Raw genomic sequence first — 26,058 nt, forward strand, 5'->3', positions numbered from 1 at the left:
CAAATAAAACACACAGAAGCAGCTTGTTGAGACGAGCAGAACAGACTGGAGTGGAACTATTAGCGGTTCAGAATCTGCCAAACGTTGTTCATCGGCTGTAAGTTTGACTAATTCCTGCCGATCAGCTCGATTACTTGCATCTCTGTGATGGCATTGATTCAAATACAAGCAAACCAGAATTAGCATGGCTAAGTTTGTTTTTGTTTTTTTTTTATATGAATTTTGAGAACTTTGTATAACTTCCTGCTGGTACATCTGAAATCTTCCCAATGTGGTAACAGTAAATAATACCCCCCACGCCCCCATTCTATTCTTCCTTACCCAGCTACATTACCTTTGTACGTTGTCTTTCACGAAAGACAAACGAGCAGAAATAAAAACGAAGAGATGATGTTGTGACGGCCAGCAAAATTACAGGGGGCCGCCCGCCCTCCCAGCCCCCTTTGGCGCCATTAAGCAATTAATCCAAAGCACAAACTTGTCAACCTTTGCCAACACAAACTCCTGCCATGCTTGGTTGGATTTTAAAGCTGTTTTACTCCTAGTGAATGCAGCATCAATTTGTGATGTTGATGCCGAACAACAGCATTTCAATGAAATTCTGCGCACGTCGCAGTTCACCAGACACAAATCTGCTACCCTAAGCAGTCCTGAGCCACTGTCCTGACATGTGTATATATATATATATATATAAATGCTGCTTGATTCTTGGACTGAGTGTGATATTTTCAGCATTGAAGACAGGCAGGAAATGGAGCAAATATGTCTAAGAGCCAATGGCAGATAAAAGCTTGTTCAAAGGTGCTTGAAATGTAAGCACTTTAGACGGGAAAAGTCAGCCAAGCAATCGTCCGTGAAAGAAACCAACTTTATAAATGTCTTTATTCATTTGTTGGACCTTTGCTCCACCACACTGGAGCCTTTTTTTCCCCTGTTTCTTTGCCAGTGAACTTCACCTGGTAAGGTGCAGCACAGTACCGCTCAACACTGCCCTCTGTCGGGGCTTTAGAGAAAAGCTCCAAAGATTCAACTGCCCAGTAATCAGCTTTAAAAAAACATGCAAGGAGAGCTTCTAATGGCTTTTCCTTTTCACGTGCAACCTTTCTTTTGTCGTATCATTTGCAGTCCAGGTCGATCTCTCCCTGTTGGACATTTATCCTCGTTTAAGGATTCGAGATTAAGCGAATCTGGACTGGATCAAGGAGAAACGGGAGAAGCAATCCATCCCAAGTGACAAGCTCATGAATACAGACTTTCTGGGCTCAAGTACAAGCGATATCAGCCTCGAAGGTGATTGTAAATTCTTATATAATTTTTTTTTTCTGGGGGTAAAATGTGCAACACGTGTAATGCTTCTGCACATCCCGCGCGTAAAAGCTGCTTATGTAGACAGTGAAAGCCACCAGATACAATTTACCATGCTTTAATTGCAGCAGAAAACAACGAAGACGTGAGTCAAACGGGAGTTTTGATTTTTGTTTGACAGTTTTTGCCGCAAATTAAGCTTCAGCCACACACACACACGCGCGCGCGCGCGCGCGCACACACACAAATCTCTGCGCAATAGATTTTTTTTCTTTAGCAGTGTTCCTAAACTGCTATTCTCGGTGGACTTCAGGAGCACAAAGTAAGTTTGAGACAGTGCTACTGCCGGGCAGGCTGAGGCAGCTCCTGCAGCCCACAAATGCGCCTCTGATCCTGGGATGAAACGTGAGTGGAAAGTAAAACTGGCCAGGCATAAAAAAAAGAAAGAAAGAAATGAAATAAAAAAAAACCCTTCCCTTAACAACACCTTGGAACGGACAAAAAACGTTTAAGCCTAAATAAAGAAAGTGAGGAAATGTTGTAGAAAGTGTTTGCGATTTTATTTTATTAATAATAAAAAGAGCAAAAAAAAACCTAATTATGCACATGGTATTGTGTTGAGAGAGGGAGGGGGGGAATTGGTCCCGAGAGAGACGGACCCCTCCGCATGCCTGAATAGGTCTCCAAAGTGGCCACACCATTACTGATTGTGTGGGTGGTGTGCATGCAATAAGCGGCTTGTTTACTGTGTAAATAATAATAATGACTCAATGTCAGATTACATTATTTTCGCTGCTGAATGCAAAACTGATGCAGAATCCGACCTGAAAACGGAGCAACCACACACCCGAAAAAGTGCTTCGCTTTTCTCATCCCAGGCATTCTTTGCAACAAGAAAACAAAAGAAAAGTGATGGTTTTTGTGTTTGTTTTGCTTTTTTCCCTCTTACCTCTAAATGCGGGTTGTATTCCTCTGGACCATGAAAAAAAAAAGCCAATCGGTTGAAAATACAAAAAAATTAAAAATAATAAAAAAATAAAAATAAAAACAAACAACAAGGGGAAGGGGGGTTGGTGAGAGGGGGGGCGTAAAGGATCTCGCACTTTTCTGCAGGGGAGCCAGAATAGAAACAGGTTCTACGTGTTGTTTCCTCAGCCACTGCGCGTTCCTCTCCGAGAGACCTGCAGCCGACAACTGCGCTCTCTGCTCCTCCGTCGGGCGAAACCACCGGGCTGAAGAGGGGAGGGGGAGGCGGGGAGAGGCGAGAGAACCGGGGAAGGAGACGAAGAAAAGAAGGGAGGAGGCAGTGTGTGAGAGAGAGAGAGAGATGGGGCCGATTTGCAGGCGAGGTGGGGAGGAAAGACGCGCGCAACCTGCGAGAGTTGGAGGAAGGTGCGTGTGTGTTGCTCGCTGCGGACTCCAGACCGGATCAGAATGAAGAGCGCCCGGGGCTTCTGGGAAACGATTTGGCCCCTGCATGTTGGTCGCTGGGGGTGTGGTGGTGGGGGGTCCGCTGGAGCCTGAACCTGCGGTGTCTGTGCTGGGTGGCGGTGGTAACCTAGCAGTTGAACTCCCTGGGTATCAGGGAACCTTTAACAACAAACACAAGTTTGGTCTCATCTGCGCAGATGCAAACTAGCCAAGGTGGATCTGTTTTAGTCGATTCTGTTCTATTCTATTCTGGACATTAAAAAAATAAATTAAAAAAAAGATGAACAATTTTGAATTTGTCCCAGAAGTTATAGTGATAAAAAAATAACCTCCCAATAATATTGTGATTTTGATACCATTTTCAAGTAATGATATGTCATAACAATGCAAAAACACATTCTCAAAGATCAATAATAAACTTTAATTCCAAATGAAGATTGAACACTGCAATTGGAAGACATTTTGAATATGCAAAACAACAGAAACAACAAATAAAATGAATTATTTCTTTTTTGTCAACGCCGTCCTTCTTCAAACAGTGTTTTCAGGAAGACTGCTGACTTTTTTTTTTTGTCTTGCTTTGAGAGAGAGAGGAGCGAGCCGATCGATCGTTCGTGCGGACGTGATTGATTTTGTTTTTGTTTATTTATTTATTTAATTGATTTATTTATTGCTTGACATTTTGTACTGTTTCTTACTTTATTTTGTTGGATTCCTTCCAAAAACCAAGCTTCTGAGACTAGGCCGTACATTTCCAACCACATAGAAGTCAGGGCACTGACTCTTAAGTTTAGCTGCTTAATGATGGCTGTTCGGTATCATTGTCCTGCTGGTACGCTGACGCTACTAATCATTATGCACTGTTCTTATAGGTCTGAAAGCAGATTATGCTGACTGGTATTAAAGAAAAGCTACCAAACAGACAGAAAGACTACAATCTTGTCTACAACATTCAGTCAAATTATGTTGGGAAATATAGCCATTGACACATAGATAGATAAATAAACATCCATCCAGCCATCAAATTATGGTGTGTGGTAGGTGCCTATCAGCAGTGGTCACTGGACGAGTGGAAGGGTACACAGATATTGATATTCATTATATAAATTATGTCTACATCTATTGTAATTTTAATATTAAAGTTTTTATGACAAGTAAAGTCAGTGGACACAGAGGAAAGCTTTCTGCGGTTGGCACAGCCGCTTCTGATGACCATGTTTTCAGTTCCTTGAAGGAGTCCTACTGTGCACAGGCATACTATGTTTTTGTAGACTCCTTTACAGAAACGGTTTAAGGGAGGAGATAATGCTACCTGGGAAATATTAAATGCCCTCCACCGCCTTATTGACCCAGAAAAGTGGACCAACGCAACAATTCCTCCGAAAGCACTTAGAGCTCTAAAGATGCTCTGCCAGCTTCATGAAATTGATGACCAAGGAAAATTGCAGACAGAGCTGAAGGTTTTTCACAGATCATATTTGGAGTTTTCATCTTTCAGTGCGTCGTCCATGCTGTCTGTCATCAAAGAAAACAATGCTGATCTGGTTTATCCCAACATGACTGGACTGTTGAAAACTTATGCCGCCTCACCAACGTCTACGGCAACAGACAAAATATGTCTGGTGGTCTAGCTCTGATTTACATATCTTGGTAAATTGCGGGTTTGAATATTGCAATACTTTCCTATAACAAAAATAGACCTGCAGAAAGAAATTACTGATAAAATATTTTACATATGCATAGTTGTATGTTCTATATAGAGATTTTCCTTAGTTTTGATTGTATATCTCACAATTTTGTAATTTATCATTGTTCATTAAACTCTGAAAGCTGTGTGGCTTTGCTAATGTTCTGTCCGAAAATGCGGTTAGATGTGCGCTGTTTTTTTTTTTTGTTTGTTTTTTTTGAGCACCTGCCCCTTTAGTGGTCTCTGCACAGCCCTGGATAGATAGATAGAATGAGTTTGAATGAGTACAAAAGTAAATTCAAATACATTCACCATTTTCATATTGTTGTACTTTATTCATATAGATCACGGACTGCAAAATATGAGTCCATCGAGAAAAGCTCATCAAGCTGAAAGAAACGGTCCAAACAGACAAAAAGCTGTTTATTAATTAGTGTAGTGTAATTTCATGCCAGTACGTCTTGCCATATTTTGCTAAAAAGCATGTAACATGTAGTCTATCGATAGAGAACGGCAGCGTATTTGGGCCAGCTCAGGGTTGCAGGTGCATATTATCTCCTTCCCATTCCAATTTGAACAAGGACTTCATTTCCCAGGGTGCTCTGCGCCTCGCCCGACAATCTGTGAAAATCCAAATGCGCCTGCGTATCCAGACGTGGCAACGGCATCATGGCCTCCTGGATCCGCTACAGGAGAAAGATGAGAGAGGCGACAATGTTCGCGCTGGTGCTGCTGGTGAGTGTGCTGGCCGTCTGTTTTGGGTCGCGGGAGCTGCACGAGCTCTGCGTGTCGCTCCGGCGCGCGTGGGGGGTGAGATAGCGCGCGGTGTTGCCTTTGGTGGAGGAGGAGAGAAAGGAATCTGAGTCGGTCTCTCCAGCATGTCTCCTAGCCCCTCTCCGCGCAGGGGCTGCGGGAGGTGAAGTTGACAGCCGCTTGGTGAAGTTGGTGCCCACGCAGACCCCCGCTACTTTTACCGTACAGTAGCGGCGGGCATTGTCGCTAGGCTTGTGTGTTTACCTGCAGACAGAGGGCGGGTTTCTGGTCTCCTGCGCTCCTCTGCGGTGTCCGAACCGGCTGACGTTCATTGAAAACAGTAAAGTCACAGCAAGCTGAACCACTGGGATAGTTAACCTGTAACTTTTAGTTCTCCATACATATATTGTACGTCGAGTTACAGAAGGAGTATTCAGCGTTTCAGGAGCTGCCCTGTTCTGTTCAGCAGCTTGTCAGGCGGGGAAATGAAAGTATATAACTTTCACATTAGCATACCGCAGTATATCAGTGTTTAACAGAAGTGGCCTTTGGCAGCAGTCCTGTGGGCCTTGCTTGGTTTATGGAGTAACTGGCAAGAAAATATATGATGTCTGATATTGTAAGACCTGAGGAGAAAAAGCCTGGAATATAAGAATCTCAGAGGTTGCTACTAATGAGCCACACTTACTCAGTTACATTTGCTTGAGCAACTTTGAAATAAAAGTTGCACAAGTAGCTTATTTTAAAGTTTTGGCTTTAAGAAGTTAAGACTTCTTAAAGTAGTTTTATTGTATCATACATTTTACTTGAGTAGTACTGAGTACAAGTTTTGGCTGCTCTACCCGCCTCTGAAGAATCTTGTTTTTGTTCACTAAAGTGACAGAAAATGATTGATATTTTCCATTTTCGAAATGTTTCCCACCCCTGTTTTGTTCAGTATGCTGATTCAATCTGTGGCCTGTAATCTGAAACGGATAAAACGCTTACCGTTTTATCTGTGACGTTCTTCAAAGGATATGTCACACGTAGTTCCTGTGACAGAAAACAATAGATAAGCAGTACGAAGAGTAGAGATGCATTTGTGAATGTGGCTGACTTTTATTTTTACTATATAATAAAAAGATGAACAAACGTTGTGGAAAATGTTTTTTTTTTCTCTTGTTCCTCATTCCTCCTTCATGACTTGCATTTGGAGCAAAGCTCGTGTCACCTCTGCGGTTGAGCGAGCAAGTTGTGGTAAAACAGGATTTTGCTATTTTAAAACAGAAAAGTGTTTTGTAGTTTCAATATCAGTACTACTACTCAACCCACAAAAGCATTTCCTTATCAGTGTAGCACAATGTAAGGATAAATAAACTTTTGAACTCTTAACAAATTGCATTATAGAGACATATTGTTACAACAAAGTTAAAAAAAATACTTTTAATTCACAAATATGTTGTTTTTAGTTATGAAATTCCTCCAAAACTTGTGAATGAGGTCAAAAAGGAAGCTGCTCACTAATGTAAGGATTTGGGTGTAAATTAGAACGAGATAGTTGATTTCAATGAAACGTGGAGGCTAAAATAACAATAAAAAAACCCAATCCCAAAACAGAATTTCATAAAGAAACCTGTTAACATCGGCATTGAGAATGCATTAAATGTGATGTATTCGGTTTGGTTATACAGGCTGGTATTCATACATCTGTAAACCAATCTTTAAAACAAACAAATGCTTTCCGGGTCTGCTTCCTGTATGCTGCAGCTTTGACAGACTGGGTGTTTCTGTAAACTCATCTCTGTATGCTTTTGGGCAGTGGCAGTGTTTGTTGTCTTGGCGACGGGCCACTGCTCTTTGGAGCTGAAAGACATCCATTTGTATAAAGTTAGAGTGCTCACTCTCAACTATAGTTGACAGAGTCTGTATCAGCAATAGATGATGCAGGAAAGATGGTTAGGGGACGTAAAATCAACTTGGTAAGTAGAAAATATTGGGTTTTTAATACTTTTATTGATCATCTCTTGTCCCAGTCCTGGTTTTGAATGGTAATGTTGACCCTTAAAGCGAAGACTATGAAGGTTCATCTTTATGCAGGAATTTATAAGGAACTTGACAATTTTCTTGTTTCAGGAGTTTTGAGATTTCTTCCTTTTACATGTTGTGACTGCATTAATATCGGCCCATATGCAGAGATTATCATCATGGCTAAAGGATTCTTGTTTAACTCTCAATACAAAGAAAAGAAAATGCATTTGCTTTTCAGTAAAGACAACGTCATTACAGTCCTATTGAACAAGTATCACAAGAAAAATATTTAGGAATAATTTTAGATGCTCAGTTAAATTTTAGGAGCCATGTTGATAAAATCAGCAAAACTGCTAGATCAAACATAAACTGTTATAAAATTATTAGAAATTGTTTAACACTTCACTGTGCAGAGATGTTTTTGAACTCAATGATCCTCTGGCATCTTTCCTGTGGAGCTACAGTCTGGTCTCAGAATGGTCAAACTATACTCAAACCATTAGCAAGTCTCTATAACTGGGCTTTAAAGGTTTTATGTCAAAAGCCAATCAGATTCCATCATTGTCACATTTTGGCTAAATTTGGCATTTTAGATTATGACAATTTTATAAATGCTAATATTTTAAAATTGATTTTTAAGTGTTTAGACGGATATGCACCTACACCATTAAGCGATTGCATACAGAAAAGCGTATCTAGGGACAAGTGCTGTGAATTAGCTGTTGCTAAAAGCACTACGATGCACACATGGGACTGCTGTTTTGTTCAGTTTGTCTATGTCGATGTGTGTCTGTCCCTATCAAATAAACTTAATAAAAATATTAGATCTAACATGTATGTTTTTGGACTGTTGCTTTTCATTTCTAACACCTTGAAAAGCCAGTAAAGTCACAGAAAGGGATGATGTGACTACAATACATATCTGCATTGGTTCGGTAAGTCAACTGAATCCAAATTAATAACTGACTTTTGTTTCCGTCTTGTTGCCGTTTGTTTCTGTAGGATTAAGGGAAGCGGTGGACGTGTGGTATCTGTTTGGCCATTGGCTGTGATGGCGACAATCGTTTCTTTTTCATGGCGTTGAAAGGGTAGAGAAAAATATGTAATATTGGTTAATATCGGCCATAAAAGCAATATACATATCGGCTGTTGACATTGGCCCCCATATTTCCATCAGTGCATCCCTTTTTGCAAGTATTTATTTGTTTAAGCACAACCAAACACTAGAAATCCAACCTAATTACTCTGGACTGCCATAGGTGGTCATAACGTTTCCACATATTATTTATAAAACAAGCAGATTATTCGAGTGACTACAAACTGTAGTGGGACAATGTTTGTATTGAGAGTTGAGGAGTTTTACCAACCGGATGAGGTCAAGGATTATTTGTCAATGCAATCAATATTAAAGCAGTCTTTGTTGTCCAAAGAAAAACTCATGGTTAATTATAAACCACCAGAGATGGTTGAATTCATGCTTTTCTTCTATGCTGCTTTCCACAGATATTCACAAAAATATAAAATGTAAACTTGAAAAAACAAAAAATTTGCAGAACATTTAGAGAGACACCTAAACCTAATTATACATAAAATCAAAAAAATAAAATGTATGCAAGGTAGTAGAAATAAAACTCGATACAGAAACCAGATTAAAGTAATTTTTTGCTTTTTTTTTTTTTTTAATAGTAATCCAATACATCAAACAGGTTACAGCTGATAAATTGTTTGTGTCAAATGTTGCATTTGTGTCACTGATGAGGTATGGGTAATAACCATATTGACAGAAAAGCTAAAACGGCTGCAAAGCAATCAACTATAGACGGATATCTCAAGAGAAAAGTAAAGTCAAAAATGTCCACTAACTATTCTATATAACTGTAGGGCATAGGATGTACATTTAATTTACTATCACCGAAAGCAGTGCGCAAACAGTGAACGTGTAGTTCACCTGTTGCCGTAGTTTTTCGCTTTTTAAATATCCCAATAAATGTGCGATTGCAGAAACGGATGCAGGCGTGGTTTTAAACAAAGGATCTCTGCTATTAAGAATGTGATTAGGAAAGAAACAGCTCGGCAAAACAAGTGGCTGAGATAGTTTGAAGGCGTACAGATCAACAGATGTTGGAGCATTCAAAATTCACTTCCTGCTGAAAGTCGAGGAAGATACTTGAGAAACATTAAGGTGATTTGTGTTGAAGCTACAGACGGAGAATGGTTATCTTCTGTTCTCATAGCATCCCGCTTGGCTTTTTATTGCAGAGCACGCAGCACACCTTATAGCAGATAAGAATAGGAAAGGAACGGTTCACTCAGTTTAAAAGGACATTTAAACAAACAAAGGGCTTGAGATAAAAGCATCAGTTTTTCGATGCCAGATGACATTTAGCGTTGTGTCTCACTGGGTCTGGTTGTTCCACTGCACTGTAATCTGCTTAAAAACCAGATGGCAGAGGTTCATTCACTTTGTTTAGTTTTTTCTTTTATATCATGTAACGTTGGAAAAAAACAAAAAAAAACAAGTCAAAATGTTTGGAGAGCAGCATAACAGCTCTTAATATAATCCATTGACGGGGGGAAAAAAACGAAATGTAATTTGGAACTTAAATTTGCAGCGTTTCTTTTGTGTTTAAGTATTCCCGCGTGTCCTATCGTGGGTAACAACGGGAAGAATTACTTTAACGGCTATGCTAAATTTTGGCGCCCTCCTTATCTTTTCCAGCATTGATCTGCTTCGCGGCAATCAGTCACTCCGACCTGCATCTCGTGCTAGGCAGTGTGGTGATGGTAAGGACAGAGATTGTAATGAAACGCACCGCCATTGTAGCGGCTCTGACGGCCAACAGTTGTGTTAGATATCCTCGCCTGGTGAGACGGTAAAGCAAAACGTTCAGTTCAGGTGTGAACCCAATGTGAAATGCATAAAACCAGAACAGTGTCACATGGTGTTAATAGACGCTTTAGTAATTCATCTTACGGCTTTATTTCTCTTTAACTGAAAATGTGGCACAGATATAGAACATATCCATGATGAGGTTTTTTTTGTTTGTTTTTCATCTGAACAGGATTTATTGGAAGATGGTGACCCTTTTTTGTCATATCATGCGAACTAGATCGTAATTTATGGTTTTGATAAATGAAATGATGAGTCGGCCTTTTCCTGCTCCAAAACGTCACGCTGATGTTTCTCTGTGTGGATTAAGGATTTGACATGTTCCTGGAAAATTGTCTCATACGTCATGACAAATGTTTCTTTTGAGACGTTTAAATGGCCAGATGGTGTAACTTCCTCTCCAACCCCTAAAGGGTGGGGCATCCCTGAGTTCTTTGAGAGATAACAAGTTTTGATTTGGAAAACCAAATTATACTTGCAGTCTCTTAAAAAAAAGTATTCTCACCCCTTGCATCAATACTTTGCAGATCTGCCTTTTCTACTAGTTGAGGCTGCAGGTCTACCAGATTTACTAAAACTTTTATTTTTTTTTTGACTAATGTTTCAAATGGAGTCAGACTGCATAGATAACATTTAAACGTAAAATTTCAAGTCTGGCTACTTCTTCTCAATTGAATCAGTCAAGATGTTGGCTGTATATTTTGATATCAATTACTCCATTTTACTTCTAGCTGTGTGCTCATGGTGGTTGTTTTGCTCACAGACGAACATTCACACAAGTCTTAAGTCTGATGTGGCTTCTACAAGCCATTTCCAGTTAATCTTCCCGTTAACTCCGACTTGCTAAAGAAAAACTGCGCCACATCAAGATGCTACCACCAACATCGCTAGATGGTAGTGATGGTGTGCTCAAGGAGTGTTTGATTTCTGTCATTCCTGCCATCTTGTTTGCAGAGCAGAACGTTCAGTTTGGGTCTTGCCAGAGCACCCCGTTTCTCATGTTTGATGTGCTCCTAGATGGCTTATGGGAAACTAAAACACAAGCGTTTATAGCTTGTTTTCTTTTCATAAATTAAAGCCAGATTTGTGACGTGCATACTTAACAGATGTTATAGTAGGATTTTTTTTTCTCTTAAATGCTTCTCTTGTATAACCAAAGTACATCCAAAAGTCAACTACATTCACTCTTCAGAAAACAAATATACCTTCAATTACCTTATTGATCAGGAAATAAACTGCAAATAAAGCCTGGTGGCCCGCCAGGCTTATAATACACTGGATAAAACCCTGCATATGAAGATATATTTGATGTTTGAACTATTAAAATAGGCAGTTATTAGTGTTTTTAGAGGGGATCTGAAGTATTCATTGATTTCAATTTGTGGGGGTTACCCCACAAATACTGGGCGTCCATTGTATTACATCCACCGCACTTAATTTCGTAACATCTTTACTATTTTCATAATGTGCATTACAATTACCAGTAAAGTTCATTATTAGAAAACCATTTTACTATCTTTTCTTGACTTGTTTTTCCCCAGTAAAGCAGTGAAACGCTCAATATTCTTTTGAACCATTACCAAATTGTTCAGAGCCACTCAGGAGTTTTCCATGGAACGTCTCAGAGCTGCAGCTCTTACAGTATTAGATGTGAGGTGGTGAACAAAGATCCATCAGAGATATTTGACTGACTGGATGATTTTAATGTAGAAGCTTTGAAAATCAACCACTAATCCACCTGTAAAAATAATGTAATAAAAGGCTTATTGGGCTCGAAGTTATCGATTATATTGTCATTGGTAAAAAACATATCTCCAGCGTGGCTGTGCTCGGCCTGTATAAATCAAGCCACATATCGTTATGGCCAATGAGCTCCCCAATGCATTCATTTCAGCTATGAATTAATCTGTTTCTGCCTCCGTATGCATGAACTGCTTGGAGATAAAGCCTGAGATGAAATCATGACCATTGCAGTAATTCTGCTTCTGAATTGGCCTGTCACTTACCATGTATAATGGAGAAACTGCCAGCCCCCTGTTTTTTTTTTCTTTTTCTAATCATTGTACATCTGTCACTGCAGGATGACACACACCATTCAGCCGATGGAAGACATTTTATCACAGCCATCGGCAACCGCTGCCTTGACGACGGGAGGCAGCGGAGGCAGGAAGATAGAGCACATAAGACCAGTTTTAAAGTCCCTACACCGGCTCCCTGTAGCTCAAAGAATGGACTGTTAGTTTATAAATCACTGAACGGTTTAGCACCACAATACCTTAAAGATCTGTTATTGCTGTACCAACCGTCTAGACCCCTCAGATCTTCTGGTTCTGCTCTGCATCCCCAGAACCAAGTGAGGAGAAGCAGCATTCAGTTTCTACGCACCACAAATTTGGAACAAACTTCCAGAAAACTGTAAAACAGCTGAAACACTGGGTGCCTTTAAATCTCAACTTAAAACCTGTTTAGAGTTGCTTATGGCTAAATTAGGGTTAGAGTGTGGGTTTTGATGTCTTCGATGTTTTTATCTTTACTTTTAATCTATTTATTAATGTCACATACTGTTTTTATTTTTTCTTTAATTATGTAAAGCACCTTGAAATGCCTTGCTGCTGAAATGTGCTGTACAGATTAAATTTGATTGACGACGACAACGGTGTCGTTCTTTGGTAACTCCGTTTTAGGAGGAGGCGCCGGCGCTCTGAATATTTCATGTTACAGTGTTTTAGAGCTGCTCCACTTTAATAGAACAAGACACTTCAGCAGCAGGCTGTTTATCTCTCCGCAGCCTTGATGTGTTGAAAGAGCATTTGAACATGTCAGACTAAGTAATTCATAATGAATATGTGAGCAACAACAACAACCAAAAAAAGGCTACTTGGGCTAGCATAATTCTAATTAGTGTCGATTGTTAAATTTCTGTTCGAGAGGTTTCATTAAAATGTGGTTTCCTAAAAATAAAACGCCCACACCTGGGGTAAAAAGGTTTACAAATGTTTTCTCTGTTGAATTTGCGCCCTAATGGATGGAAGAGGCAAGTTTATGGAGGGGCTTTAGTAATTTATAATGAATTCTGATAACCACCTTCATAGCACTTAGGCTCTTTTGATAGAAACGCACTGTATTCCTCTGATTATAGATATTTCAAGTGCGTCTTCTCTGGTTCTTGTCAAATTCAAGTATAAATCCTTATTAAGTCTGATAGAGGCTGTGGTGAGTGTGGGAGGAAGAAAGTCAGCACATTTCTTTCACATGCTGGGATTAGATTCTCTGCAATGTTAAACGTAGACCCCAAGAATGAATTGTAGAAAATTTCTGAAGAAATTTGAACAGGGCCTGCCAAAGTGTGCCCAGTCAGAGTTGACTCATGGTTGCTAGAACTTTACAAGACCGACTGATTGCAGTAATGTAATAGGTGTAAAATATTGAATAAAATGTTTTGCTACATGACTGGCTTTATTTTCACTCTTACATTTAACTTTATGACACGCAAAATTACAAGTGGATCGCCAATATTTTCTCCAAGTGTCGCTACTGCTAATGTTAATGCACTGTGCTAATGTTTGCAAAAGTAGAAAATCAGATGTTTGCTTCGTGGCTTCTCGTTACCAGAAAACGTGCTCATCTCTTAGCAACAGATTAATAACAAACATTATTGTTCAAAAAACACAAGATTTCTAATGCTCTTTTGAAATACTACTTAACTTACACTACTTACTACTTAACAAAAATGGTGCAGTTGGTGAATTTTTCAGAAAAGTGAAAATGTGTGTGGGGGCGGGGGGGTTGTGATTAGTGGTATTAGACGGACATTCAACACTGTAGTAAAAATCTGAATTATACTTTGTGACAGTTCGTTACCAGAAAAAAATGCTCATCTCTTAACACCAAATTAATCATTGCTTATAAAACACAAGGTATTTTGAAATACTGCTCATCTACCAAGAAATTTACAGTTTGGTAAGTTTTGCAAAAGTAGAAATCAGATGTTTGCTTCATGGCCCTTGGTTACTGATGTGCTCATCATCCCTTAGCAACAGATTATCAACAAATATTGTTATTGTTAAAAAAACATAAGATTTCTTCTGCTCTTTGGAAATACTATACTATCTGTATGACTGTGACAGTATTGCGCAGCATTCACAGCACCACAAACACAAATGTTCTCCAAAATTGTTCCTGTTTGAAATGGACTGCTTCAGGATGCCACTTTCTTAAAATAGTGTGATTTGTACCACTGAGTTGCACACCTGAAAGTTCATTTAATTATATTTTCTAAATTAACAATATTTACTATTATTCTCATAAAGTGAACGGTGGAGAAAATGGCAAAGAAAAAAAAAATTCTGATCATGCGTTCAGTTTTGTTTTTTATTTACCATGAATAACTGAAATTAAGAATGACAACTAAGTCAAAAATTTTATTATGATAAATGATACGATATGTTAGCCACCCTTATCACTTATCATGCACACATTCATTGGAGCTGACAACAAAACACTTGTCTTTTCTAGCAGCCGTTGTGCAGCAGTTATAGCTGTACAATGACCAAACACACTTGTTAGCTAATGCTGAAGTGAGCAAAGCTCTGCTTGGGTTGGTGAGAGGCCGCACTCAGCTGGGGTGACTTAATAATCTGGAGGTTTTTGCAATGGCTCGTTTTCCAGACATCTACTGAACATTTGATTATTAGCACTTGGATTCTTTCTGGAAGCAGCAAAGACCCAAATGGAAGTACAAGAACGTGCAAAAGCACAACATTGCATCATAGGTCCCCTTTAAGAGTTAAGGAACAATTGTGCTCCTGACTGGGAATCAAGTCAAAATGAAGGAAGCTTATTTCCTGTGGGATTTGGATGTTCCTCTTCTCTCCTCATCTCATTGTAATCTAGCTCCTGTTGCCACTGACTGATAACCGCAGACTGCTCTCCTCTGGAACATGTCCCCTAGCCAGCCACTAATGAGACTACTCTTTGCCAAGCGCTTCCCTCTTGGGTCCCATACAGACACCGAAACATCTTATGTTTACCTTGTTGGCACGGCTACTTAATCACTTGCACACGGGTGACAAAAACACCACACCTGAGCACAAATTATACCTAGTAAGACTAATGGCGTGCCTTTCATGTTGCCATATGGCCGGATGCAGCGGTTGGCACTTTCTACGAAATGAAAGCGATTCGTCGCTCAACCTAGCTGTAGTCACAAAGGTTTTTTTTTATTTATTTATTTAATAAACATGACTTGTGTGTGAGTTTCTTACAAGTGCTAAAGTATAGTGGTTGTAAGCCTGTGAAGAAATGCTAACTTTTAATAAGCGCGGAAAGCCTTCCAATACTTTTTTTTTTGTGCTACTCTTTAAATTGTACTTTGATGTAAGTTTCCGCCACTTGTTTAAGATTCATGGCACTCGCACCTCGGAGGGGGAAATCTCGTTAGAAATTAAAGTAGAAAATGAGGCTGACAGGTGCTTGTTTTCATTCCGGGTGATATCACTCATCAGGCCGCTGGATCCGCTAAGCGCGCAGACAATGTTCGGTGACTAATTTAGTTCTCCGTAGGCAGAAACGGAGCGCTTTTTAATGAATGGTGATGGCGCGCAGAGGATTAGAATGCAAAGAAATAGCTTTATGTGGCTGGAGTGTAATCAGTCTTCTTTTCTTTAGTCATCTTTGATTAAAGTCCAATCCACACGGTGTGGCTTTTGTTTGCCATATTTGAAGTTTCACACTATTTGCTCAGCTACTGGTAATTGTGGAGGTGCAGGACCTGCCTGTTGCAGGTTTTGAAGTCACTTATTTTTTTCAGTACTGTCACCTTAAGACATCGCTTATGTTCTTCAGATATAAATGTTGTGTAAAATGTGAATTAAAATCTTTTTTTCCCTCATCAAAACAAATTACTTTAACGTACTTTACGTTTGGAAGTATTCATATTTTTTTTATTTCAGCATATACATACATAGTTTTTATACATGTATATATATATATTTAAAAAAATGATTTTTTTAAAAAAGTATTTTATCTATAAATAATTAAAAAAGTTAGTTGACACAACATTCTCAGCAAATGTCAGAAACAAACAGACCGCAGATGCCAAGGAAAAGTTTTTACACTTCTGTATTAGGGCTATTATTGATTTAAAAAAAACAAACTTGAGTGATCATAAAGGAGTACATTTCTACCAAAAACCATGTTTGCAAAAAATTGGATATTCTCTGAGTAAAAACATATATTTATAATATTAAACTAGGACATTCTCTTACATTGTAAAGTCAGATGTTTGCATGAAAAAACTGACGTTTTCTGAGATTGTGAATTCAGAGATCAAACGCCAAATGTCATCTCAGTACTTATGAATATTTGGATAGAACGGAGTCTCCCAGGTGCAGACGTGATTCGGACGAGTTGCAGCTTCTTCCTCACCGTCTCAGGAGGCTCTCATGCGGGGCGTTCATGGCGATCTGACCTCCTGAGATGTCGTTTTGATTCAGGAAAGGAGTCGGGATCTATTACTTACACTTTGGAAAATGTCCCAATACCAATCTTCTAAATTTACTACTTAAACCTTAAGGAGGTCCATCTTTTGGTCGCGAATATCTGACTTTTATAATGTCAGAGAACTTATTAAAGTTATTTTTTTCTCTCTCTCTCTCTGATGGTACTTTGTCTTATAAATTTCTGAATTTACGATGTCAGGGAACGTCCTTGTTTTATAATATCTGCCTTTAATCCTGGGAACTTTTTTTTTTCCCCCCTCACTTTTATGGCTTTTCAACATCAGAGAATAAAGTTTTTTGGCAGAAATTCATGCACATTATTTTTTTTTTTTTCTTTGCAATGGTCTTAATATTCCGTAAGTATTAAACACACAAGGAAAAGGAGTGTTTGAGCCACGGTTGCCATGAGAAAACACTTGTTACTTGTACAGAAGCAGTTTTTATGTACAAGTTTTATAAATGAGCAGTTTCTTTGTGCTTTTCTTAGTGAAAGTAGATCCTTGCCTTAAATCTGAGATTTCCAACAAGCGGCAGACAAATCCACATCTTTACTGTGATATGTTTAAACTTCCTCTCGTAGCTCGATCAAACACAGACATAGTTCCTCTTGTAGAAAATACGCTTCTCTTTTCAAATAATTTCTAGCATCTAATGAAAAATCCCTAGGCGTGTCCAGAAGCTTATTTTTTACGGGGCAAGAAACCTTCCTCCTCCCTGAGAAATAATAAATTCAGCCATCGATTTCCTTCTGACTGAATGCTCAAAATGTTGAAGTTGTGTTCAGGCGTAGGAGGAAATGGGATAAATTAGGATTTTGGCTTTCTGGTTCAGGACGTTTTTCTTTTCAGCGAGTATAACATTTATCAACCAGTTGTGTGTGTGTGTGTGTTTCCTGTGTGCTTCCCCAGATGCTGATGCTGTCGTCGTCACTGGCAGCCGTGAAGGTGTCTCCTCTCATAGACAAGGTCAGCGACCACAAAGACTTCAAGAAGCTGCTCAGGACGAGAACCAACGTCCTGGTGCTCTACACGAAGACAGGTTGGAAACGGCAGCTGCCCACTCTGCATCCTTAAGTTTGTTGAGCCAACAGGTTTTCCAGTGTAGCTGATAGCTGCAGTCTGACATCTTTCATTGGTTTGGGTTCAATGCATGCTTACAACCCTTTCTGACTTTGAAAAGTCGAGGATTTGGCAGAATTTTTTTTTCGCCTTTTAGAAAGTTTCAAACTTTGAAAATGTTCGACTTTTACATATTTTCTGAGAATCAAAAGTTGACGATTTTCGAATTTTGAAACTAGAAAATTACTGGGGTCAATCTTAAAATTGTGGAGTTATTTCTTGCAAATTTCAAACTCAAAAAAATTTCCACTTTTTTTTTTTTTCCAAGAAAAATTCAGATTCATTTAAAAATTTCTGGGAGATTTTTTGTGCAAATTCCCAGTTTTTCATTATTTTGTTGTTTTTTTTTTCTAGAAAATGACAGCTAGTCGGCATATAACAACCTCTTGGACCCAACAGGGTCATAAACTGATGATGAATTCATTTGGTTTTGCGGTCATCTTTAAGGGTGCTGCCCTGAAGAATGCTGATAGTGTCTACATCTAAAAATAGCCTGGACCTGGACCAGTCCAACAACGCGTTCGGTTCACACACTAAACAAAACGTTCTGCTTTCAGTGGGAGGATAAAAATGATGGATTGCATTAAGGAGTAGAATGTGTCTTTGCTTGCTTTGCTCAGAGGAATCCACTTTGCTTGCCATAGCTGATAAAAGTCTGATATAATGCAGAGCGAATTGTATCGCAGTGTTTTCTTTTCCCCATCACAGAAAGCAAAATGTACACCTTGGTTGGTTTTTTTTGTTTGTTTTATCTGACATAGGAGATTGAGCAAGTCTCCAGTGGACTACTTTGACTGAGTTACTGCAAAACAATCATAACATCTGGTAATATAGCTGCTGAGATGTATAGCCCCTAGAAACCTGCCCGTTTTTCATCCTCGTACCCCCAAAAAGTCGTCCCGTTTCCACCCTATTGTGTCCCAGTATAATCTTCCCATCTTCCAAACATTGGCGCTATTGTCCGGCGATGAAAGCGGACGTAACTCGAGCCGCTTGTGTTAGGCCCGTCTCATGAATCCTCTTCCGTCGTCGCTCCAACACAAACCCAGCGAGCTCTTTTCTTTCTCACCTTTTTTCTTCGGTGAAACGCCGATCCCTGCGGCTGTAATCCAACCCGTCGTCGTCTCTTTGTCCGAATTGACGGCGTTATCTGCGTCTTGTCTGGGCTGTAAAGCTGTTTGGGTAATGAGGCTGATCATTTTATTCTCGGTCCACAGCTACGTCGGGGGACTCCTATCTGAAGCTGCTGTCTGACGTTGCCCAAACAGTGAAGGGCCAGGGAACCATTGCGTGGGTCAACTGTGGGTAAGTAATTGGATGATTGGAATAAATCTCTTGAGTTTCTTTGTTTTTTTTCCTTCTTACTTCTATGCTCTTTTCACACTTGCTCTCTCTTTGTCTGGGAAATTTTCTGACCAACTCTAAAAAGTATTTTCTGTCATAATTCATAGTTCACTGAGGCGTAAATGACTCTTTTCACAGTTTCTATTGTAAAGGGCCAATCAGAAGGCCTGCTTGGCCTTATTAGAGCAGATGAAGCTCTGGGTCTAATGCAGTACTTGTTTTAATGCTTTCGGTCAATTAAAACACAAATCATGCCTAATGTTTCTCTAACATGGATACTGGCACACAAGCTGCTTCAGCAGCGTCTGTTAAGATTTACAGAGTGTCTCTTATTTTCTGAGAATATATTATGTGCTTTACAGCAGCTTCTGTTGAAACCGTGGTGTGGGCATTAATCGTATCGTTTATCGTGATAAATTTCTTTTCGTGATAAGAATTCTGATTTATTACTCTGATAAATTCCAGTTACTGTCTAATAAAACACAAAACAGTCTGTGTTGTTGCGACTTTCCACAGTGTTCAATGACAGCATCAATAAATAACAATGAAATTTGCAAATATGATTGAATTTAGTTACTGTGTGCAGCTTAGGGATACAAATTACACTTCTTTGTGGGACTGGTGTTTGAAAGAGGCGTATTACAAATGGATTATTTGTTTATTCCAAGAACAATATTTGTTTTTGTAGGGCAATGACTGCTGTGTCATGCAGTCACAGCCATAGAGTTGCCTAAAACAGAAGTAATAAGCAGTTCTTATTGTCACTTTTATTGTTATCACAATAGAACCACAAAATGCCGTGATAAAATTTTAAGTCCATGTTGCCACCCCTATGTAGATCGGTGTCAGCCGATACCAAACATCAGATATCGGTATCGGAAGTGAAAGAATATGGATTGGTGCATTCCTGAGCCTTTGCTGAGATGGATTAGATCTGCTTCATGTGTAAGTATCGGCCGGTCACCGATCCCCTGAATGAAGGAGAATGAATGAATCAATAAATAGACGCACCTCTAAAACCAACTAATTTCCTTTCATATGGTTCAGATTATTGAATTTTGGACACAACCGAGACTCCCAGCTAGACGACAATCCTTGCTTCAACATTGGTTTTGATTTTCGCGTGTCATAAACCTGTTTCAAACCACACAGTGGAAGTCTAAAATGCTAAATAAAACAACAAAAGACGAGAATAGTTTCCTGTAAGCTACGTCTTGCTTTGGTCCCCACTGATCTGACTTTTTGACTCTTTTTTTAGTTCTTCTTCTTTTTGCCCTTCTGATGGTCAGTTTCACCGTCTTCTTTTTCATACCTGTCAACCCATCAACTGCATGAACTCTGCTTCTCAGCAGAGAGAACAGAATGTATAATAACATTGGAAACAACGAGGAAGGGAGTAAGTCCCCTTCGACACCTGGAGCTCATTCCAGCATTCACAATCTCTCTCAAGCTTGTCCGCGGCTGAAGACGAGGTGGACGCAGGCAGAAAGAGCTAAATTCAAAAACACTTTGAAGGACCTGTCAAAGGTGCCGGTGTCCATGTTTCAGTACAAAGGCGCTCTGTGGTGCATGTCCGTCTTTAGTGTATACTTTCTGCCTCGCTCGCTCTTTTTCACTCTTTTACCCTCACCAACTTCAGAACGTTAAAGCGAGTGCTAATGCTAAGCAGAACTTTATTCTGGCCCAGTCACCCACCGGGGGAGTTAGAGTTAACCGGGTTTATCACCGCAGGACACGCGGACCCATTGCCAGGGCTCTCTAGCTAAGCATTGTACCAGTTGGCGTAATTCTCCATCATCTCAAACGGGCTGGCTCCGAATCAAAGCCCCAGCTGAGGGCTCATGGCGGACAGAGGGAGAAGGAGAGGAGAGAGCATCTCGCAGCGTGAGAACTGCTGGCACTGCCAAGGAAGACGGCCACCGAGGCCAGAATGACACACTTTGAACAGATGACAGCGACCTGAGTGCTGGCCAACCGGGTCCACCAGTGGGATGGATGATCTCACACAAGAAGGAAATGGAGGGCCGGGCTGCCCCTTTCCCATTCCTCTGGATTTTTGGAAGAGAGCAAAGAACACATAGAAGGATGTACGAGTTTTGGCTGTCGCGCTGGGAATAGTAGAGCGCAACAAAACCAAGATTTGGGATCCAAATGTAACTTTTCAAATACTACTGGATGTCAGGCCTTTATAATGGGGATTTTTAAAATAATGTTGTCATTTCTTCCTTCCTGCATGCCATACTTGTGAAAGGTTTTACTTTCTCAAGTGCCCCAGCAATGTTAATTAGACGTGTCTTAACGTGTTATTACCAGCAAATTGATTTTTCATTGGGGAAAGACCAATAAATAATATGTTACCATTCTCAGAACCATTTCGGGTTTGAATTTACATTTAGACATTTCACTTCAAAAGCAATTCAGATGTCATTCCTGACCTTTGGTGACTCCACTAATATTTATTTGAGCGACTTATCCATCGGTCCCGTTTCCAGTTCACTCACTCATCACTTTTTTAAATTCATAAATCAATCAATCGAACATGTTACCAGGCCTGAAAGGAAGCAAAATTGGAAAAATATTTAAAATCAGCTTAGAAAGGCAGTTTTTCTAATGACGCGTTGAGTATTTTCTTTGAGTTCTGCTTTTATGTAGAAAATTAATATTTTTATTAATGGCTTCAGGCACCTGTCTAGCCATATTTGATGTTTTTTTTTTATTGTTTTCTGGGCAGAATTTTACATCTGGGTATTAATAAAGTATCCTAACTCATTAATTCATATATATTTTATTGTAATTTTTTTTTTGTTGTCATTTCTGTAAATTAAAAACACACAAAACAGAGCAATAATCTTCTGCTTCCTCACCTTCACTCAGTCATCTCCACTAAATCGCTGACCAACATGTGATGCTGCCTAAACCAACGTTGGAAAAGACTTTCCTCAGAGTAGAACAAAACAGAAATGCCTTTTATTGTCCCACAATAGTGACTAACATCCATGAAAACGAGTCGCCATTCCCAGGTTTCCTGCTCAGCACAGTGTTTGACCATTGATGCGTGGGTTGCTGTTATTCCAGGGATGAGTGGTAAATGACTGCATTCATTCACTGAGCAAAAAGTTGCTAACGTTGTCACACTCTGCCTTTGTTGTACTGAAGGAACATCATTTAGTACAAGTTATTGGGTCACCATAACTTTTCTGTTCTTGTTTTACTCACTTTTTTTCTCGTCTAATTGATTTGGACAGCAGTCCACCGACGTAGTAATGTGTTTTTTTTTTCTCCCCACTGTGAGTCACTTGTAGAACAGCAACGCTACGTTTAATGTTACTGTACGTTCTGTACCTGGTTGATTCTGGTTTCAGAGGATCTGCTGATGTTTTATTCAGGTACTGCAGCTCAGAACATTTTAAAATTCTTCGCTGGGTCAGTTTGTCCTACATCTGCTCATGTTTTTAATCATTTTTCTAGGTTCTAGACCAGGTAATATGAAGTTTTACAATTTTCCGTCAAACATAAGTTTTATTTTAAGAACCATGTTGTAGACATTTTTACAGTTGGATCTCAAACCACGGTACGTGTAGCACTGGTGGTTCTTGGGCTGCATTTAGTGGCTCTTGGAACTACTGATACTCCCTACTTTAATAGTTCATAGAACAAATGTATGCTAAAATGGATTAATACCCACATATTAGCACCAGCGCAGAAGCTAACATCTACAGTCTTCATGGGGTTCAGCCAATCAGTACCAAAGGAAATAAGTGGTGCTCCTGAACTGCCTGCTTGTTCAAAAGATAACAATAGTGGGTCAAGTAATATTGTGCCAAAACATTTAATATTTCCAATCTGCATTTCCTTTTGAATATTTAATAAAGAAAAATCAGCATATTGGCAGATTCTCTGTGTATAATTTGAAGTCTTGTTCCACAGACAAAGTCCCCAAGTTGGACTCCACAAACAAACGGTGGTTTTCTGTATTACAAAAGTAAGAAAGTGTGGTGGAAATTATCGATTGGCTTCACACACAGAGGTCATTTCTTTCAAATCCTTCACATTTTGTTGTGTAAATAATTCTAAGCAAGTCTCTTAATCTAAAGAAACCAGCAATCCTCGCATGCTCCAGATGTCAAACCAATGCCCACCACAAAAAAATTAGAAAAGGATTACAATTTTAAATTACATCAGTTTTGCATTTTCACCCACCCGAGTCGATTAAAAAAAAAAAGTGCTTTTTAAAAAATGTGCCACTTTGAAAAGTTTCATATAATCTAGTGACGGCGAGCCATTTTTTCACCCGCAGCTGTGTGTATCAGTAATGTTACCAAGCAAGAAATCAGTGTAGGGAGTCGGAGACCAAAATAAGAAGACATTTGTTAAAATGTGTTTAAACCTTAGGCTATTTTCTGTCAGCGATGTAACATTCTGTCTTTTTTTTTTTTTTGCCTCACAAACTCCCTGCATTCAGCATAGCGAGACCGAGAAGTCTCGGTTTCATATTCAGATGTCCCCAGGCTACGGTGGAGCTGACAGATTTGCATCGCTGCCTCCAAATTTTTCGAATAGTTTCGAAAGTGATTTTTTTCCTCCTGATTCCGGCGTCAGAAGTAATTTTATTCCCACGACTTATGCCGCCTGAAAGACGACAAACGATACAGGACGAAATGGAAACAGTTTTGGTAGCGTGTTTTTTTTATTATTACTTTTTCCCCGTCCCCTGCTCCCTCAAGGTCACCTGTAAAACAAACGGCCCCTCCGAGAGACATTTCTGAGCGTCTTCCTCGCGGCGTTTCCCTCACGTGTCAGTTTGTCAAGCTGTTGGAAGCAGCAGACTGATCTTGAATCAGGTGACTACACGTCACCTCCAAATGCGGTTCGTGTCGGGGGTTACATCTGCTCCTGTTGTGCCCTTACTGCCGCCATCTGCCACCAGAAGTCAGCCTTGCTGTGTCCCGTTCTTCACACGCTCCTCATCTGAATTGCCGCCTGGCTGTACGCAGCAACTCAGATTCAATCTTAATGCAGAAACGACGCGGCGATTGTGCTGCTGGTACGGTGTTCTGTCAGATCAGCATACCTTGTCAGATAGTCGTACGCTTAGCTCAGACATGTATACGCTGTCATTACCATATGATTTTATTTAATCAGCAACATAGAATCATGACGTAGATCATCATACACTTTGTTATTAACAGCTAAAGGTAAGGTAAAGGTAAAGAGAGAAAAAATAAAAGACGAGAATTAAAAAAAAATCACTTTCTGTTGGGTGGGACTCTAGTTGAGGTTAAATAGAGAGGAACTGTGTAATGGATCAAATTATAGAGCAACAGGAATTACACTTTTTTTATGTCTGTTTGCAAAGTTAACATTTCGAAACCTCTTATTTTAAAACACTTTTTTATTCACGTCCGCATGTCGATGTCTTCCAGTGATTCAGAGGGTCGTAAACTCTGTAAAAAAGTGAAGGTGGACCCGAGCTCCAAACGCGAGGGAGCAGAGCTGCTGCACTACAAGTGAGTCACCAGGCGCTCAGCCGGACGCCACACACTCTCTTCACACCTCAGTGCATTTTGGAAAGTAATGTCACTTTTGCAGCTAAAGAAAATGCATCATTCACCACTTACTTCTGGGGCGGTGTGCATTGTGCCTTTTGTGTGATTTTATTTATTTTTTTCTTCTTTCCAGAGATGGGACTTTCCACACAGAGTACAACAGACCTGCTACATTTAAGGTTGGGATTTTTCGCATATTAAATTCCTGCATGTTGGTAATGATGACTCTGCTTTATTTTCTACACCCACTTTCTGTGTTTAGTTTGTTTTATTGCAATACTTAACGAGGGATGTTTTATATTTATCTGATCAATACACTGATATTGATTCCAGCGTTTCAGTATCATTTTGTGTTCATCTATGCAAAACTTGCAGCAGTTATGCGCATAGAGCTAATAATTACGTATTGGATGGCGCACACAATAAAAAAAATATATTCTTGGTTCTTATTAAAGCAGCTCAACATGGTGAGTTTGATTTGGTGGGATTTATAGATAAAAGTTTCTATAGCTTTATTGTGAATTTAACTTGAGAGATCCTTGTACATGTTTTCAAAATGTGTTACCACGTGTAGCTTTAGACTTTCCCGTCCAACATCAGTGTGTAACCTCACAGATTCACTCCTTGAATAATGTTTTAAAAAATCCCACTAACTCACTCCTAAAGCTTTCAAACTGTTACAGCTGCAAATGGGGAGCCGACAACATCAAGCTCTCAAAGGTTTTTATAAACTTTTGGCAATGCAGCGTATTTTCACTACAGACACACAAACAAAATAACCTTCTTCAATCCTGAGCCCACAAAGCCGCTTTCCAGCCCAATTAACAGGACACACAAAGAGATAACTGCTGAAACGATCGCGCAGCACAAGCAAAAATATGTATGAAATATGGCCAAGGTAGGACCTGCCTGTAGTTTGTCATCGTTTAGCAAGATGTGTTGAAGTTGAGATGCACTTATGAACTTTCTTGTACTTTAAAAAAATCATTCATAAATGCATCTTTAACTTCTCTTTTGCGCAGGCAACTGCTACAACCAGGAGATTTAGAAATGGAGACCTCTCTTTATCCTCTGGATTTGCTTTTGGGGATATTTGGAAAGCTGCAACCTGTAAACTAATTTAGTTTAAGTTAAGGCTTATGTAACATCAAATCTTTTACTCTTTTTTTCAAAATGCAACACTAACTTATAATAATAATAATAATAGTAGAAAAAAGCAAACTTTGAAATTGCTCCACTACTTTCTCTCTTTCTTTATTTAATCAGCATGGATGCAGATGCGACTCTTTAATAGCGACTCTTTGTTTTTCTAAGAAGCACCAGAATAAATAGCAACACGGTGATTTGATCTGCATTTAATAAAGCACGGAACGCTTTTATTACGTCAGTTCACCGCACAAACACAGAAATATTATTCGAGCTGTGCGCTTTATGCAACAGATTTTATTCTGTGAAGGAATCCACATCTGTTTTGCTA

At 39.5% G+C, this 26,058-nt stretch overlaps 2 protein-coding genes across 2 annotated transcripts in view; one reads left to right on the top strand and one right to left on the bottom strand.

Moving 5' to 3' along the window:
* LOC103134820 (semaphorin-5B) overlaps nt 1-2,530 on the bottom strand; it is a 234,322-nt gene extending 231,792 nt beyond the window's left edge. Inside the window, exon 1 of the mRNA XM_007547273.2 lies at nt 2,255-2,530. The gene's annotated coding sequence lies outside the window, so the exon portion shown is untranslated. The remainder of the gene's footprint in view (nt 1-2,254) is intronic.
* A 2,436-nt stretch (nt 2,531-4,966) lies between these two features.
* Nucleotides 4,967-26,058, top strand: part of LOC103134822 (protein disulfide-isomerase A5-like) — a 47,627-nt gene continuing 26,535 nt past the window's right edge. Inside the window, exons 1-5 of the mRNA XM_007547274.2 lie at nt 4,967-5,158; nt 17,482-17,611; nt 18,909-18,996; nt 24,459-24,542; nt 24,715-24,760. Coding sequence (XP_007547336.1) covers nt 5,093-5,158; nt 17,482-17,611; nt 18,909-18,996; nt 24,459-24,542; nt 24,715-24,760 — 414 coding nt within the window. The 5' untranslated portion in view covers nt 4,967-5,092. The remainder of the gene's footprint in view (nt 5,159-17,481; nt 17,612-18,908; nt 18,997-24,458; nt 24,543-24,714; nt 24,761-26,058) is intronic.

This window comes from Poecilia formosa, unplaced genomic scaffold, assembly GCF_000485575.1.
Source record: "Poecilia formosa unplaced genomic scaffold, Poecilia_formosa-5.1.2 Scaffold19, whole genome shotgun sequence".
In the NCBI taxonomy this organism is placed as follows: Eukaryota; Metazoa; Chordata; class Actinopteri; order Cyprinodontiformes; family Poeciliidae; genus Poecilia; species Poecilia formosa.